Source organism: Phycodurus eques, chromosome 4 (genome assembly GCF_024500275.1).
Source record: "Phycodurus eques isolate BA_2022a chromosome 4, UOR_Pequ_1.1, whole genome shotgun sequence".
NCBI lineage: Eukaryota > Metazoa > Chordata > Actinopteri > Syngnathiformes > Syngnathidae > Phycodurus > Phycodurus eques.
In genome coordinates this window covers 8,804,684-8,822,048 of record NC_084528.1, presented here as the reverse complement: position 1 = coordinate 8,822,048, position 17,365 = coordinate 8,804,684, and the positions used below count along the sequence as shown (strand labels likewise).

At 39.6% G+C, this 17,365-nt stretch overlaps 1 protein-coding gene across 2 annotated transcripts in view; it reads left to right on the top strand.

Annotated features, from left to right (window-relative positions):
* Positions 1 to 6,038, top strand: part of LOC133401997 (nuclear factor of activated T-cells, cytoplasmic 1-like) — a 66,656-nt gene extending 60,618 nt beyond the window's left edge. For both annotated transcript variants that reach the window (XM_061675542.1, XM_061675541.1), the window contains exon 10: positions 5,276 to 6,038. In XM_061675542.1, the coding sequence (XP_061531526.1) occupies positions 5,276 to 5,331 (56 nt within the window). In that variant the 3' untranslated portion in view covers positions 5,332 to 6,038. The remainder of the gene's footprint in view (positions 1 to 5,275) is intronic.
* The last annotated feature ends 11,327 nt before the right edge of the window (positions 6,039 to 17,365 follow it).

Below are 17,365 nucleotides of genomic sequence, written 5' to 3'. Positions count from 1 at the left end.
TCTTGGGATGTGGGAGGAAACTGGAGTGCCCGGAGAAAACCCACCCAGGCACGGGGAGAACATGCGAACTCCGCAGGGGCGGGGCCAGGATTTGAACCCCGGTCCCCAGAACTGTGAGGCAGATGTGCTAACCAGTCGACACCGTGCTGGCTATTAAATATATTATAGTTTAAATTTAATTTAAGAAAGTAACTCAATTAAAAGTTTAAAATGAAATTGCCTGATTCCAGATTCAGATCTATGACTCGGGTCCATCTGCCATTAGCTAAGCACTCTGGTATCTGACACTAAATAAGGCAAAAATAAAAGTATCATGTCACCATTATAACAAGCAAAGGCCAACACATATGCGTTCTTCTTTATATTATATTTGATTTCAGGCTGAATTACAGAAGTGATATAGTTGTTAACACTTGAGCGTCACAGTCCACAGGTTCTGGGTTTGAATCTCTGATAATCCTGGGTGGATGAATGGATGTACAGAACTCTTATATATAATAATATATAATAATATATAATATAATCAATATAATAATATAACTCAGTCACAGAACTCAGTAGCAACTCAGTCAACCAGCATATGACATTTATTAAAATCACAGATAAAATCTGTGTTTAATGAAAATGAAGACAAAGCAGATAAATATGTCAGTGATTGCATCAGTCTGGACACCTTTTTGACAAAACAAACTATATTACGGATCAATGATGAGTGAAAAATAAATCCTGTAGCCAATGTGTCCATTCGATTTCTGCTGAAGTTGAGGCGAAAACATTAAACCTGCTCAACTTCCTCTGCTGTGTTTATCTGGGCAGAGGCACAAAATAAAGTGGCTGTTGCCGTAATGAGCATAACCTATTGTCAAGTGGTGGTGTCTGATTGATGTTCTAACTTACTGACCCTTCTAGATTATATTATCTTATTAAAACCTGAACCAACAAGCTCCCACCTACGCAGCCTGGTGTGGGTTTTTCTTTTAAGCGGGGCTATTTTTGTTCGGCATTACTTAAACTAAATGTTGCAAGCATTACTGGTCTCAGGGAAGTCTTTTACATTTCTTTGAATATGTGCCAGGTTCGTTTACCCATTCAATCATTCAGTAGAATTTACATGTATGGAAAATGTATTGATGTTTTTGTGTCTCACATCTCATTAAATAGATCTCTAAGCTGCCCATGCAGTGTCAATATAGGTCATGACAGTTCGGTCCTGTGGTCCGCTAACTGCAAAGGCTCCGCTATTAATGAACAATGTCACTAATGTTTGAGTCAGTCGAATGCGACATGTTTTTCTTTTTTCACCAGGGGAATAATGCAGTTCATTTTTTTCCACTGTTTGTGTTTATTCATTAGAGGGTATCCTCTCAGTTACAGCTTTCCATGATTAGACTCAGCAACTGTGAACTCAATCAGAAAAAAAAAAAAAAAAAAAAAAAAAGTGTATGCTCAGCTGTTCACTGAGATGACACGATTAATTTGCTAAAACATAATGTTTAAAATAGTCTTCATTTTAAAGTGGTCCACCTCTCCATGCTCATTATGAAATAGAATGATATTTTGCAGCCAGACTCCACGTTGAACAAAATGTTCCCTAGCAGGTCTGACTGTGTTCCATAATACTGCATATTTGAGGTTATCTAGTCACTTCAGAGAAGGGGAGATTGATTCCAAAATGAAAAGCTTTCCTTTGTCTGCCATGACACATAACTGAATTTGTCTTCTTGTTTTGTTTTACTGATGCCAAAAAAGAAATACAAAATAATAGAAAAAAAATTTAACTTTTTATAGAGCCTTTGCAAGTACTTTGTCATAATGAATGAGAAGTGGCTACTTCATCCATGCAATTTGCCACATTAAAGAGCTAAATATAGCATTTTTGGTGTTGTCTTTTGAGGTGACATTTGACCACATCCTGCTTCTATAGTCCTCACTTTGACACTGTGTATGTAAATTTTTTTAAAACTAATGGGAAACTGGCACATTTTGTGTCACTTTAGCACCCGTTTTCTCAGAATAGAACATCATCAACTATGCCAGTGGAAAGTATGCAGTGATGCATCATTGCAGTTTCAGTACTGTGTGAATGAAGAAAGGGTGTATATATATATATATATATATATATATATATATATATATATATATATATATATATATATATATTTTCTTTTTTTTTTTTTCTTATTCAACAACAATATAAAAGGTATTTGTAGCTTTTTCTTTTTTTTCCCTGCCAAGCTCTTGGGTTGTCCCTTCCCTCCTCCGAATTACCTGGAGCTGATTCGCAGCTTGGCTCCAGAGATGAGGAGTGTTATAAAAATTGGATGGTTTCATTGTTAAATGTGTGCGCACTTCCTTCGTGCCCTGCAATGGCAGAGCTAAAAATAACCTTGAGCATTTTGAGCCAAATGGAGTTCAAAACACCCTGCGGTGTTGGCACAGGTTGTGTTTTTCCAATGGGAGTTCCTCCTGTTTCGGGAGGTGAGTCCCATACAGCATGTGTGTGCGTGCGTTATTATAGATGTGTGTGTGTGTGTGTGTGTGTGTGTGATCTGTTTTAAAGGTGCAATCTTTGATGTTTGTACTTTCATTTAATTTGTGATAAGGACAAAATATTAGAAAACTTGTCAGTCAAACTCAGTGCGGCAAACTACAATATTACGATAAGACATATGAAACCCAATTGTAATATCACTCAATATTATCTAATTCACCTCATTTATTGATCCCACTAGATTGTGCACTTGTGCCTCTTGAAATGTCCAGTGAGTGCCTCACCTTACATTTAGTTTTGTTTCATATTCAGATGACTCCCTTGACTGAATCAGCATGTCACCAAACAGTATCTTGTATTAACACACTGCCTGAAGGTGGGTGGACTTCCTGTCTTGACTTCTCACTGTTAGACCCCGTCTGCCTCTGTCTACATCAGTAAGCTTTATCGCAACCAGCCGTCTAAGCGGGGAGCTTCTTGTTTGCATTGAGCTGCAGGACTCGAGGTCCTCGCCATCTTCTCGGTCACTTCCCTCTGTTCTGCCAAAGAACACAAAGCAGATAAAAGCAGCAGGCTGATCTGCGCCTGCCCGACTGTGGGAAAGGCGCGGGCACAGGAAAGACACGAGGATGACTTGTTTAAAGAGATGTGTGTATGTGGCCGATATGACTTTTAAAGGACAATAGGTTGTTTGGATTCTAGGTTAATGGTATGTCCGAATGCCACTAATATGATGTTGTTTTTGCCCAATATGATGTCAGCCATCGTGTATGTACAGCAAGCCTGTTGAGTCGTGTTCTAGAACTTGGTCTTTTAATTAAATGTCATTTTTTTAATTGAAAAATAAAATCAACCAGAAGGTTTGGAGAACTTAAAGTCATATTTTCCAAATGTTTTTGATGATTTAAAATTTTAGGCATTCCTAGTAAAGGCAATCCTTATTGACAGAACAAATGGCCCATTGAACTATACTTGTTTTTATAACGGTAAAGACAAAAGTGCATGACAGTAAATACGTGAACAGATTCATAAAAATTGTGTGAGATGCACAATATGTTTTGGCCTTCAAACTCTACAGATACAAGTACAACCCCAATTCCAATGAAGTTGGGACGTTGTGTTAAACATAAATAAAAACAGAATACAATGATTTGCAAATCATGTTCGACCTATATTTAATTGACTACACGACAAAGACAAGATATTTAATGTTCAAACTGATAAACTTTATTGTCTTTAGCGAATGATCATTAACTTAGAATTTTATGGCTGCAACACGTTCCAAAAAAGCTGGGACAGGGTCATGTTTACCACTGTGTTACATCACCTTTTCTTTTAACAACATTCAATAAATGTTTGGGAACTGAGGACACTAATTGTTGAAACTTTGTAGATGGAAGTCTTTCCCATTCTTGGTTGATGTACAGCTTAAAAAAAAAAAAGACGTTGCTTGGATGGCAGCATAAGTTTCTCCAAAATCTGCATGTACCTTTCAGCATTAATGGTGCCTTCACAGATGTGTAAATTACCCATGCCATTAACACTAACACAGCCCCATACCATCACAGATACTGGCTTTTGAACTTTGCATCCATAACAGTGCGAATTGTTCTTTTCCTCTGTGGCCCGGAGGACACGACGGCCACAATTTCCCAAAACAATTTGTAATGTGGACTCGTCGGACCACAGAACACTTTTCCACTTTGCATCAGTCCATCTTAGATGAGCTCAGGCCCAGAGAAGCCGGCGGAGTTTCTGGGTGTTGTTGATAAATGGCTTTTGCTTTGCATAGAGTTTCAAATTGCACTTACGGCTGTAGCGCCAACTGTATTTACTGAAATTGGTTTTATGAAGTGTTCCTGAGCCCAGGTGGTGATATCCTTTACACATTGATATCGGTTTTTGATGCAGTGCCGCCTGAGGGATCGAAGGTCACGGGCATTCAATGTTGGTTTTCGGCCTTGCCGCTTACATGCAGTGAGTTCTCCAGATTCTCTGAACCTTTTGATGATATTATGGACCATAGATGATGAAATCCCTAAATTCCTTGCAAATGTACGTTGCGGAACATTGTCCTTAAACTGTTCGATTATTTTCTCATGCATTTGTTCACAAAGAGGTGAACTTTCTCAGTCTTTTTTGCCACCTGTCCCGGCTTTTTTGGAACGTGTTCCAGCCATAAAATTCTAAGTTAGTGATTATTTCCTAAAAACAATCAAGTTGATCAGTTTGAACATTAGATATCTTGTCTTTGTAGTGTATTCAATTAAATATAAGTTGAACATGATTTGCAAATCATTGTATTCTGTTTTTATTTATGTTTAACACAACGTCCCAACTTCATTCGAATTGGGGTTGTACATAAAATATTCTAACTACTCATGAAACCCATTACACTCTTGTCTTTATACAATCACAATGATGGTGAAGTCGTGCAATAGTTATGACACTTTCACAAATTTATACATATTCATTCATATCTCAGAAATAGTGCCATTTATTTAGCTATCTGCTAATGTGTCAATGCAAAATGGCTGATTCATCCTGGCACTTCAGCTCACACTCAATACACTCCTATGGTGAATAGCAACAACAGAATGAGTGTAATATAAAGAAGAATAATGTCATTTAAAGTAGAATCATGTGATTGTTTTTCATTTCTTTTTTTATGCACAACTGTAGTGTGACTTCTTTACCTCAAGCAATAACTATACTGTTTCGTATGCACTTTGGTGCTACAGTATGATTTTAGAAAAATGACCTGCTACTTTTGTGTTTCCACAGTTAACGAGATCATCAGGAACGACCTTTCCAGCATTTCCGTTCACACTCATGCATAGAACATTGATCAAGTTTTGTGCAGCAGCAGTAAACACACACACACACACACACACACACACACAACTATCAACAATACAAATGAGAGAGGACCCAGAAGATGAAGAAGAGTCACCCCCACCAGGATCCTATCGGTTCAAAGTTGCGATCAGTTCCTTCTTCCTCAAAGACTCTCTGCAGATTCACATTGACTGCCTGGCACAGTTTTACTATTACAATTATGTAAGTATATACTGTATGTAATATTATTTGTACAAACGGGAAGTGATAATGAGGGCAACACTTGCCTTAAATGACAAATGACAATCTTCATTTGGAGTGTCATCTTGATGCTATGTTCATAGATGGGACAATAATAACTGTCATCCGTCATCACTTTGTTTCATTTTTGCTGTCAAGACTACAGAAACTGAATTGGTGCCTTACTTGTAGTGAAGATGACAGATAGCTGCAAGCATAGAAATGCAAATTATGGTAAATTATAACCCAAGTGCAACGTTTTTATATTGACTTTTGTATCATTTTGATGATTTGTCTATCGGGAAATTGACAAAGGTTGGAAATGACATAGGGAGTATGTGAACAAATAGATTTTTTTTTTGTTCTTAATTCTCATTGTTCATTTTTACTGAATGTTATGTATTATATTATTTTGTATAAACACAAATTTAACATATGCCTTATGCTTTTTCTACTCATTTTGCTAAAAATATTTCGCATAGTCTTCCCCATTACTGTATATTGTTTATTATTATTATTATTATTATTAGTGCTATTTCTAGTACGCTTCATGACAGTTTTCACCCTAGTGCCTGTTTTGTCATGCCCAGACCATGACAGTAATACACAGACAATCATTCAACATCACACAACCCAGGACCAAGGTTTCCTTTTGGCATGATTATATAAAGTCACATTTCGATTAGACTATCATAGAATAGAATAGAAACCATTTATTTTCATTTTATGGCGCAGATACAATTTTACATTTCTAGTTGAACAACGGTATGCTTACCTGCTGAATTTGAACAAAAATACAGTACTCCTAAGCAATTTAGTCTTTTACTTCTTGCACTGCATATCTGATGTGTAAATGAACAGAAGGATAAGTATGCTCCCGCCTCAGTTTTACCCATCTTGGTAATTTAAATGAGGACCTGGCAGGACTGTTACTTCTGACTGGCAATAATTGATTTGTGTAAACCAAAGGATTTTATCTTTGGTGATATTATTGTCGAAGTTTCTTTTTTTTCTCTCTCTCTCTCTCTCAGACTTTAACTTCCAGTGATTCCGCCCATTACAAAAATATTATGCACTTTACCATAGAAATGGAGGCAAGTAGTCGTGATCCCAGACCAAATGTTGTGCTCTTTCCTGCTCTCATATCAACCTGCCATTTCTATGTTACCTGTCTTTTGGAGCATGCACATTGTCCTAATAGTTCATATTATTTAGTTGATAATGGATTTCAATGTAGCTCTTGCATACATTTTTGGAATGATAGTATAAAAGCATGACTAAACTATATGAGCAAGGTTTCTATTACGTGCCTTATTGTCCCTCTGGGATTCAAGATCATTTACTATTATTGCTTTTCTGTGTAGGCACAAGGTGAACCACATGTTTTATTAATATGATATATTTATGAACAATGAAATTACATGTGTTTTAAGTGCATTTAAGTGTGAATTAATAAATGGTGTAGTGGTGCCTAACTTAAGTCCCCAATCATTTTTTGAGGTGTTAAAAAAGTAACACGTTTGTTGTGTGTTGGTGTTTACGCTAAGGATTGAATAACTGAATGTTTTATTTCTTTTTTTTTATTATTGTGGTTATATTAAAATATTCTTGTTTGTTACATGTTTTGTTTAAATAAAATATTAAAATGATTTATTAGTGTATGACTTTTTTTTTTTTTAATTCTCCCAGTTACTACATGGTCCTTTACAACATATTTGAGTTTGGACACAGGCACATTAATTAAAAAACTAAATACAGAGCATAAAATACGCTAACAATGTGTTAAAATAAAGAAATAAAAGACTAAACTGAATGATGATTAAAAGAAGATACAGTACAAAGCAATTTTTGCAATATAAAGCCAAATGCTACTTCACTATGTTTAGGTTGCATTCGGGTCACAGTTAATTGAACGGAGCCAATAGAGCTATGTGTCCATCTTGGTTCTTAGCAAAGTACTCCTAAGTGCCTAAACAATTTGGTGATTTGTAATATCACAAGGTAGGAGGTTCAGGAAGAAACAATAAAACGAAAACAAAACTATTAGTTACAGAACCAGACACGACAATATATCTGTGCATCATCGAAATACATCTAGTAATTGTTGTTAGAGTTTTGGCACAATTGGACCACGTAGGTTAAACACAAGCAGCCGGACTGATTTACTAAAGGTTTGCATATGCAAAAACAGGCGACAACAACTTAATAGGACAAGAAACAGATGTGGTAGCTGATCTACTAGCCCAGCTCACCAGTAAAGGTGAGAGAAAAACAATGATGTCCTGATGTTTTTTGCTGGGAAGATTTCAGCTATTAACTTGTGTCTCATATCCACTGTTCAGTTTTGCAGCCCTTTTGCCAACAGTGCCTGCAAACTCTTAATAGAAGGTGAACACAGAATTTAGGGGCCGCTACTTGAAATCTCGCAAACCTAAATCACGCACCCACCAACAGTCCAAGCAATCTGTTAAAGCGGAAACACTATTTAGTGCCATCTATTTGGGATCTGCGTAAATCAGGCTCAAGGTTTCCAAGAACTGATCCCTGGGGAATTTCATAAGTCACAATTATTGTGACAAAATATCTCTAATGAGGCCTGAGCAAAGAGCAGACTTCCTTGGAAAGTCTCACCCACTCTTTTAACCTGTCAAGCAGTATTCTATGATATACAGTGTCAGATTCAGTATTAAACAAGAATAAAATCAGAACTGACACTTTATCTCAGGGGTGTCAAACTCATTTTTGTCACGGGCCACATCGTAGTTCGGAGGGCCGCTACAACTGTGAAGCCATATAAATGAAAGATTACCTCATATACTGTAATTACATACAGTATTCACAACACATTGATGAATAACCAGTTTTGAAATCAGAAGCCTATAAAAACATATGATTTAACTATTACATTTCTGTACTACATTTCTTTCTTATTACAATGCTTGCAAATATCTCAATGGTATTACACCAGAACACAATGAGCAATTTTGATTTGCTTTCGCTGGCCTCATAAAATGATGTGGTGGGACGGATCTGGCCCCCGGGCCACCAGTTTGACACCTATGCTTTATCTTTTTCAGTGCCGGAAATATTACTTTTTAATTGTTTGTATACAAATAGTTTGATATCTGGAGGGCCTGCCAACCCGTCACATGTGCGATTGAAGAACCACTAAATCTTTTATCTGCGTATTTCTGAAAACGTGACACTTTGTATAATCGATGGCCGTAGTCCGGCCGCCGGAGTACACTGTCAGGCAACAACACCCATATGAGTTCTGTTAAATGCAAAGATTAGCATTGGCCAACAGCGGTAGCTTCAGGCACATACTTTATTGCTTTCCCCCGGGAAGAGTTGGACAAAATGGCTGGGGACAGGGAAGACCGGGCTTCTCCGCTTAAGCTGCTGCCCCCACGACGTGAATCCTGAGAAGCGGAAGATGGATGGATGGAGCGTCTCCTTTTAAACATTTTCTGATGCACAAAGAATAGTATCTTTTGTGCATCAGTATCGAGTATCGAGCACCATCACGTCACACTACATTTTGAAAAACGCCTGATTCCATCTAAACACGATCATAAACAAACAATCACGCTCCAAAAGTTTTGTCAGTGACACAGATTTTGTTCCATTAATTTTACTGCTTCAGTTTTTAGATTTGTTAGTTGAATTGCTTCTAAATTGTTGTAATGATTAGTTACAGAACTATTTTTTGAATACATCAAATTTGGTCTGCCTACTTGAATTGCAGGTTCTGACAACAGGTCAGCATTGTAAGGGATTGAATCTTTGCACAAATTTTATTCACAAAAGACAACAACTTCTTTTTTTCTTTCTTTCAGAATTTAAAAGAAACCAGTAAAAAATGCTGAAGCAGCAAAGTTAGTGCGACACAAAATTTGAATCACTGCCAAAACTTCTGGCCCCAACGTTACTGTTGTGTCAAGCTATAAAATACAACAAGCTGCTTATCATCCAGCTGCAAGCAGAGGCCTGCGTGTTTTCCGGGGAGAGTTGTTTGTGGCGGGTCGTTGTGTGAAACAGCTCCTCGCCGTGGGAGTTGTGCCACACGCCTGTGTACCACCTGCCACTCCTCTAATCTTTTCTCATCCATCAAAGTTATGAAACGCCCATCCCCATAGTGACGGAGGGCAGGCCTCAGCGGTGCGCCCCTGTATGACTGTGGCAATCCCAAAATAGCTCCACAATATATGCACATTGGCAGACACACCCCCTTTTTCCTGGCACACTTTCTTTACCTTGGTCTTCTTCCACTGGCAGCGTGATTCCCTGGAAGACAGTGAAGAAATGACTCAGCCAGGCCATGCTTTCCACTCATTTATGCACACTTCAACAATTTTCTATTTGAACTCTGTTGGATTTGGCTTATTTTATTTTTCAAAAAGCCATGCACTCACTGCTACAAAAAAAACAGAAAACAAAACAGGGAATTTTGCAAGAAATCAAAAACAATTTCACGTTCCAATTCTGAAATGAGATGCCCTACGTAATAATAAATTAATACCTAACAAAATGAGCTTGCACCATGAGAAATGTTCTCATCGAGGTAAAATGCTGAAGAAATCACTTGAGAACTACAAATCTCCCGTATTTGATACTAGTAATACTGTACATCATAGGATATCTTAGCAATAAAAAAAGAGAGATTTGGAAATTCATGGACTTAAAAGTACTGGATACAAAAAATCACAACATATTAATGACAAAATTAAAACAATATTGGATTCGGGAGGTAGTTTTGAATTAGGTAAGGAGCTATTTGGAGAGAAGACAAAGTGATGATGGATGATATGTCACTGGACATTGTGTGGCTTCCCACAGGTGTCAGGGCTGCGACCAACTGAGAAACGCATGCACAGACTCCTGAATTCGATTTAGCAAGCGTGTGATTTAGCAAGTGTGAGCAGCAGTCAGTGAAAACAAGGAAGTAAACAATAATCAACGGATCATAAAAATATTAAATGTTACATGCTACTGTGCTGTGCCTGGGTCTATTCTTCCCCTATTTATTTAAATGACGGAAATCTCCACATTGCTCCACTGGCCGTCTTCAATTATTTTCCTTATTTTATGAGAATATCCATTTTTCCCCTTTTTTACACTGCCATGATGCATATCTGAATTGCGACACCCCACCTGAGTGTAAAAAAATCTGAATCGTGTCACCTGAACAATGCTGTGTAAATCCAGCCATAAAGATAAATAAGTGATTTTGGAGTGTTTGCATGTGATTTTGTGTGTTGTTTTTGGAGGGCAGAGCTTCTCAACAGGTGTCCACAAAACCTTTCGTGTGACACCTTCTGCAGATGACCTGCTAACATGATCACATGGTGGAAGACCCTCCAACAAATGACCGTTTTAAAAGACACTTTAAGAGACCACCAGGAAAACAACCAGATGGCTCGTGGAAAATCTTGTGGAGTCTTTTACTCTCCATCTGCAAGCATTCAAATTGATACACTCTCTTTCTTTTTGTGATGTTTGAAAGGTTGCGCTTGGTTTTACAAACATCATGTGACCGATGTATGAGCCTGAAAATGTGACAAGTGAGCATCAGTGGCAACTCATTGCTTTTATTTACATGTGCATTTTATTTTGAATACACAGTAGTGATTCAATTCACAAATTTAAAAAATAATCTCATCTCATTTCCTTATTGCTTGTTTGTCTGTCTTCCTTTTTCAATTCTTACATTTGAATAAACTTGTAGCTGGTACGATGGTCATTGGCCTGTGGAGCAGTTTACATTTACTTCACCCTCTGAATTCTGTCTTGCTTAATAATGTATCACTAATTGTATGACTTGTCTGCGTACTCTTAAACATTGCCTTGAAAGAAACCTGTAAATTGGAGGTACAAAAGAGTGTGACGAATATATAATATTTACTGTTGAGAGGCTGAAATTCCGAGGATTTTGACAATTTTAAGTTAAACAAGGTCTCTAAATCATTCATCGATTATCAAACATTATTATTAATTTAATAATCGATTAGTTGTCAATTAATCGATTCGTTGTTGCATCTCTACTGTGAATGTTAGTTTATAAAGTAAACTGGACTTTTAAATCACGTGGTTAAAAATAAACACACACGCTACTAACTTTAGCTTCATGTACCGTATTTTCACGACCATAAGGCGCACCGTATTAAAAGGCGCAGTCTCAGTTACGGGGGCTATTTCTGTATTTAACACATAGATAAGGCGCACCGTATTATTGGGCGCAGCACGGTCAAACATACGCAAGCTTAAAACATACGGTAGCATGCGTGCACGCTAAAACAATGTTTTTAAAAAGGCAGCGGGAGCAAAACTGAGTTCGGTTGTACTTTATTGAAGTATTTAACAATGTACTCTCGTTATTTTTTGATCAATCCTCATCCACAAGTCCATCAAAGTCCTCATGTTCTGTATCCAAAATGAACAGCTGGGCAAGTTCTCCATCAAACACGCCAGGTTCCCTCTCGTACTCGTCGGAGTCAGTCTCGTTGCCGTGCGGCTCCTCAGAAATGATGACGGCTTTTACGAAAGGTCAAACAACAGTGCAAGCAGACGCGTTAGCCCAAGCATCCACAATCCATTCACAAATTGTGGCGTAACTCGCTCGGCGGTGCCTCCTAGTCTTAGTAAAGCTGTGTTCGCCATCTGTCATCCATCGCTCCCACGCCGCTCGCAACTTCACTTTGAACGCCCTGTTTACACGGATGTCCAGCGGTTCGTCAAGCCTCCCTGAATGATGTCAAGCTTCCTCACTTGCTGCACATGGCAGTTATTGCACTCAGTCGAATGGTGACTTGAGACGCTTCTCCCGGCTGTTCTTTGCTCATTAATCCATTGCTCAAGTTGGTCTTCAAACTCGGGCCACCTCGCCTTGTTTCCATGGAAACTCAGCTTCATCTTCTTGACTGGGCAAAGATCGTTTTCCTGCTTCCGCCACTTGCGAATCATAGATTCGTTGATCTTGAATTCTCTCGCGGCTGCTCGATTCCCATGTTCCTCTGCGTAATTGATAGCTTGCAGTTTAAACTGTGCTTCGTAAGTGTGTCTCTTCGTAGGTGCCATTTTCGGGGGTCCTTAGCCAAACAGATGTTGTTTTGCACAATGCGCAGCCCGGTGCTATATACCTACTGGGGGCGTGACTTTAGCGTCTTCCTTCACACACCCTTCCCCCTTTACGTCCGCATGCTGACCTCAGCCATATCCGCTTTTCCTCTGTATAAGCAGCGTGTCGGCAGGAAATGCTCCCAGTCAGTCGAGCGGTAAAAAAAAAAAAAAAAAACACTTTTAAGTGCGCCTTATGGTCGTGAAAATACGGTACCTTTGTCTGACTGATGGTGTTGGCATTGTTTGCCAGCTTCATCATGGAAAACTCCTGCACCTACCCATTGATAAACTGTACATGACTGGCTAATGACTAGTAATTTTTTTGTAAGCACTCACGCCACGCACAAAGTTATTGAAAATATCCGCTGGGAACACAGAGGCAGTAAGTCCGGACCAGTGCTCCACTCTCCATTTGGAATTCTCTAGGATACAACCCATTTCTAATGTTTCTTTTAGCCCAGTATTGGTCTCTGGCTTCGCTGTCCAATTATTCTCCGTAAATTCCCTTCGCTTTCTCCCAGTTTAACATATTTTACTATGTGATGACTACACAACCACTCAAAAGCCTTGTGTTTACATTCCCGATAGCATCAAACATGGCTGCCACAGCCCACAATTAGAAAATTATACACAGGTATCAGGAAGTTTTTTTTGTTTTGTTTTTTTTAAATGGGTAGCACATTTTTCTCTCTATGTCGCTGCTTCCAACTTGAGGCCAGCAGACGCCTGCGTTGCACATTAGCCAACTCGCAGATGTTTTACAACATCTCTGAACTAATCTCAATAGATTAAAATAAAACTGAAACAAAAACAATTTGAATTTGAAGCATCCACTTTTTGGAATATTTTTACTTTCAATAGTCAAATGCATTTAACATCAGAAAATGAGTTTGGATACCCCAGTACAGCAAATGTCAGCAAAGACTTCTCCTCAAGTAATCTTCTACAAGGTGACTTTAACTTCAACCAGTTTTTTTTTTTTTTTCCTTTTAAGACACATGTACTTTTATGTATCACTTTCAGGCACTTTGTATAATAAGACTTAGAAAAAATGTTATAACGATGCAAATCATCTTTTCATTTCACCTTTATCATTGAAGATGTACTCATAAATGGTTTACTGTTTTTTACATTACTATACTCATGTTGGTTATTTGACACTATTCATTGAAAAAAAAAAACACTTCTGCTGAACATTATCTCTGTGTGTGTGTTTATATAATCACAACTGTTCTCAATTCTCCACATGGAAGTGAATGGAGTCAATATGCCCTTTCTGGTTCACTTTGTGTGCTGTATTTCTTCATGGAGCCTTCCCAAGCAATCAGCCTTCCATTGCTGGAAATGTTTTAGCACATATGCCTGATGTTTACATTGAAGTATACATGTATTGAAGCGCACATTAGAGTTGTGCTTAATGGGCTTCAGTAAAAGCCCTGGCTAGTCAAGAGTTGAGGCAGGTGCAGACTCTTACAGTAGATGAAGCAGACGGGCACTGAAGATGAGTTCATGACAAACACTGTGAGGCTTTTAGACGCCTTCTCCAAGCTCAATCTTCATTTCCCCTGACACTGATTTTGCAATAAGGATCCGGAGAAAAGGGGAATGTCCATCTATTCATTTTAATGATCCTTCATTATTGACTGCTGGCAGGGAGGGGGCGGGTAAAGGTAATGATTCTTTGTCTTTGCTGGCCAATCACTCTCCTTAAAGGAATCAGACTCTAAATAAGGCCACTAATGGATGCACATTGTGACCTAAAACTGACCCTGCATGTAATCCACGATTTCCGCACATGCTGGAGATTGTTGTGTCAGCCTTTTGTCTCGGTGTCGGTTGCAACTTCTCACATCACAGAGGGTGGAACTGTGAACAGGAATAATCCTACCCATAAATCCAGTGCGGTTTGTGATTATTGATTCAAATATGAAGCACACTGAAACAATGATTACAAAAAGACGATTATACTGCCCTTATTTGAGAATGACAAAGCGGTTGACTTTTTGGAAAATATGGCGATTGGCTTTCTTTCAGAGTTAGATGACAAAATGGATTGCACATGTCTGTACACTCATTTATAAGGCCACAGACTGGGGTCTGTCAACTTAGTTTAGCACAAAAACTTGAAAGCAGGCCAGACAGACTCCGTCCCAAGGTTACAAAAGCTGCTCGTCATACCTGCCGTGTCCACAAGTATGCTAGGATCCACCACATGACAGCGTGCAGCAAAGAGAGAGTTCTTGCAGTTCTCTGCTCACTGAATTTGCATAGAGAACAAATGATGAGGTGACTACAAATCACTTCCATCATCAACACTAAACAGCCTTCTTCTTCTTTTCCTTTGGGCTTGTCCCTTTAGGGGTCGCCACAGCGCGTCATCCTTTTCCATGTAAGCCTATCTCCTGCATCCTCCTCTCGAACACCGACTGCCCTCATGTCTTCTCTCACGACATCCATCAACCTTCTCTTTGGTCTTAGTCGAGCTCTCTTGCCTGGCAGCTCCATCCTCATCATCCTTCTACCAATATACTCACTATTTCTCCTCTGGATGTGTCCTAACCATCGAAGTCTGCTCTCTCTAACTTTGTCTCCAAAACATCGAACCTTGGCTGTCCCTCTGATGAGCTCATTTCTAATTTTATCCAACCTGGTCACTCCGAGAGCGAACCCCAACATTTTCATTTCCGCCACCTCCAGCTATGCTACCTGTTGTCTCTTCAGGTCCACTGTCGCTAATCCGTACATCATGGCTGGCCTCACCACTGTTTTATAAACTTTGCCCTTCATCCGAGCAGAGACTCTTCTGTCACAGAACACACCTGACACCTTCCGCCACCTGTTCCAAACTGCTAGAAACCATACTGTTGCTCGCAAATACTCACTTCTGTCCTGAGTCTCGCCTCCACTACTCTTTCCCATAACTTCATTGTGTGGCTCATCAACTTTATTCCTCTATAGTTCCCACAGCTCTGCACATCACCCTTGTTCTTAAAAATGGGCACCATCACACTTTTCCTCCATTCCTCAGGCATCTTCTCACGCGCTAGAATTCTATTGAACAAGCTGGTCAAAAACTCCACAGCCACCTTTCCGAGATACCTTTGCTACCTCCACAGGAATGTCATCAGGACCCCCTGCCTTTCAATTTTTCATCCTCTTTAATGCCTTTCTAACTTCCCCCTTACTAATCATACCCACTTCCTGGTCCACCACACTTGCCTCTTCTACTCTCCCTTCTCTCTCATATTCCTCATTCATCAACTCCTCGAAGTATTCTTTCCATCTATCTAGCACACTACTGGCACCAGTCAACATATTTCCATCTCTATCCTTAATCACCCTAACCTGCTGCACCATCCTTCCCATCTCTATCCCTCTGTCTGGCCAACCTGTATAGATGCTTTTCTCCTTATTTAGTGTCCAACCTGGCATACATGTCATCACATGCCTCTTGTTTGGCCTTTGCCACCTCTACCTTTGCCCTATGTCGCATCTCAATGTATTCCTTTCGCCTCTCCTCGGCCCTGTCAGTGTCCCACTTCTTCTTAGCTAACCTTTTTCCTTGTATGATTTCCTGTACTGTGAGGTTCCACCACCAAGTCTCCTTCTCTCCTTTCCTGCCAGAAGATATACCAAGTACTCTCCTGCCTGCCTCTCTGATCACCTTGGCTGCAGTGCTCCAGTCTTCTGGAAGCTCCTCCTGTCCACCGAGAGCCTGTCTCACCTCTTCCCAAAAAGCTGCATAATACTCGTCCTGTCTCAGCTTCCACCACATGGTTCTCTGCTCTGCCTAATCTTCCTCCCCACCACCAGATCATCTTACACACCACTATTCTATGCTGTCTAGCCACACTCTCCCCTACCACTACCTTACAGCCCATAACCTCCTTCAGATTACATCGTCTGCACAAGATGTAGTCCACCTGCATGCTTCTACCTCCGCTCTTGTAGGTCACCCTATGTTCCTGCCTCGTCTGGAAAAAAGTTTGCACTACAGCCATTTGCATCCTTTTTGCAAAGTCTACCACCATCTGTTCCTTTCCTGGATGTCGTACTTCACCAACATGTCCATTACAATCTGCACCAATCACGACTCTCTCTCTGTCTGGGATGCTCAGAACTACTTCGTGTAGCTCCTTCCAGAATTTCTCTTTCACCTCTAGGTCACATCCTACCTGTGGGGCATAGCCACTAATCACATTATACATAACACCCTCAATTTCAAGTTTCAGGCTGATCACTCGATCTGATACTCTTTTCCCACTCCAAGACATTATTAGCTAACTCTCCTTTTTAAATAATCTTGACTCCATTTCTCTTCCCATCTACATCATGGTAAAATAATTTAAACCCTGCCCCTAAACTTCTAGCCTTACTGCCTTTCCACCTGGTCTCCTGGACACACAATATATTAACCTTTCTCCTAATCATCATGTCAACCAACTCACGAGATTTTCCTGTCATTGTCCCAACATTCAAAGTCCCCACATTCAGGTCTAGGCTCTGTGCTTTCCTCTTCTCTTTCTGCCGAAGAACCCGCTTTCCACCTCTTCATCTTCTTCGAGTTCGACCCACAGTAGCTGAATTTCCACCGGCGCCCTGCAGGTTGACAGCGCCGGTGGTGGACATTGTTAACCCGGGCCACGACTGATCCGGTATGGAATTCTTTGGATAAAC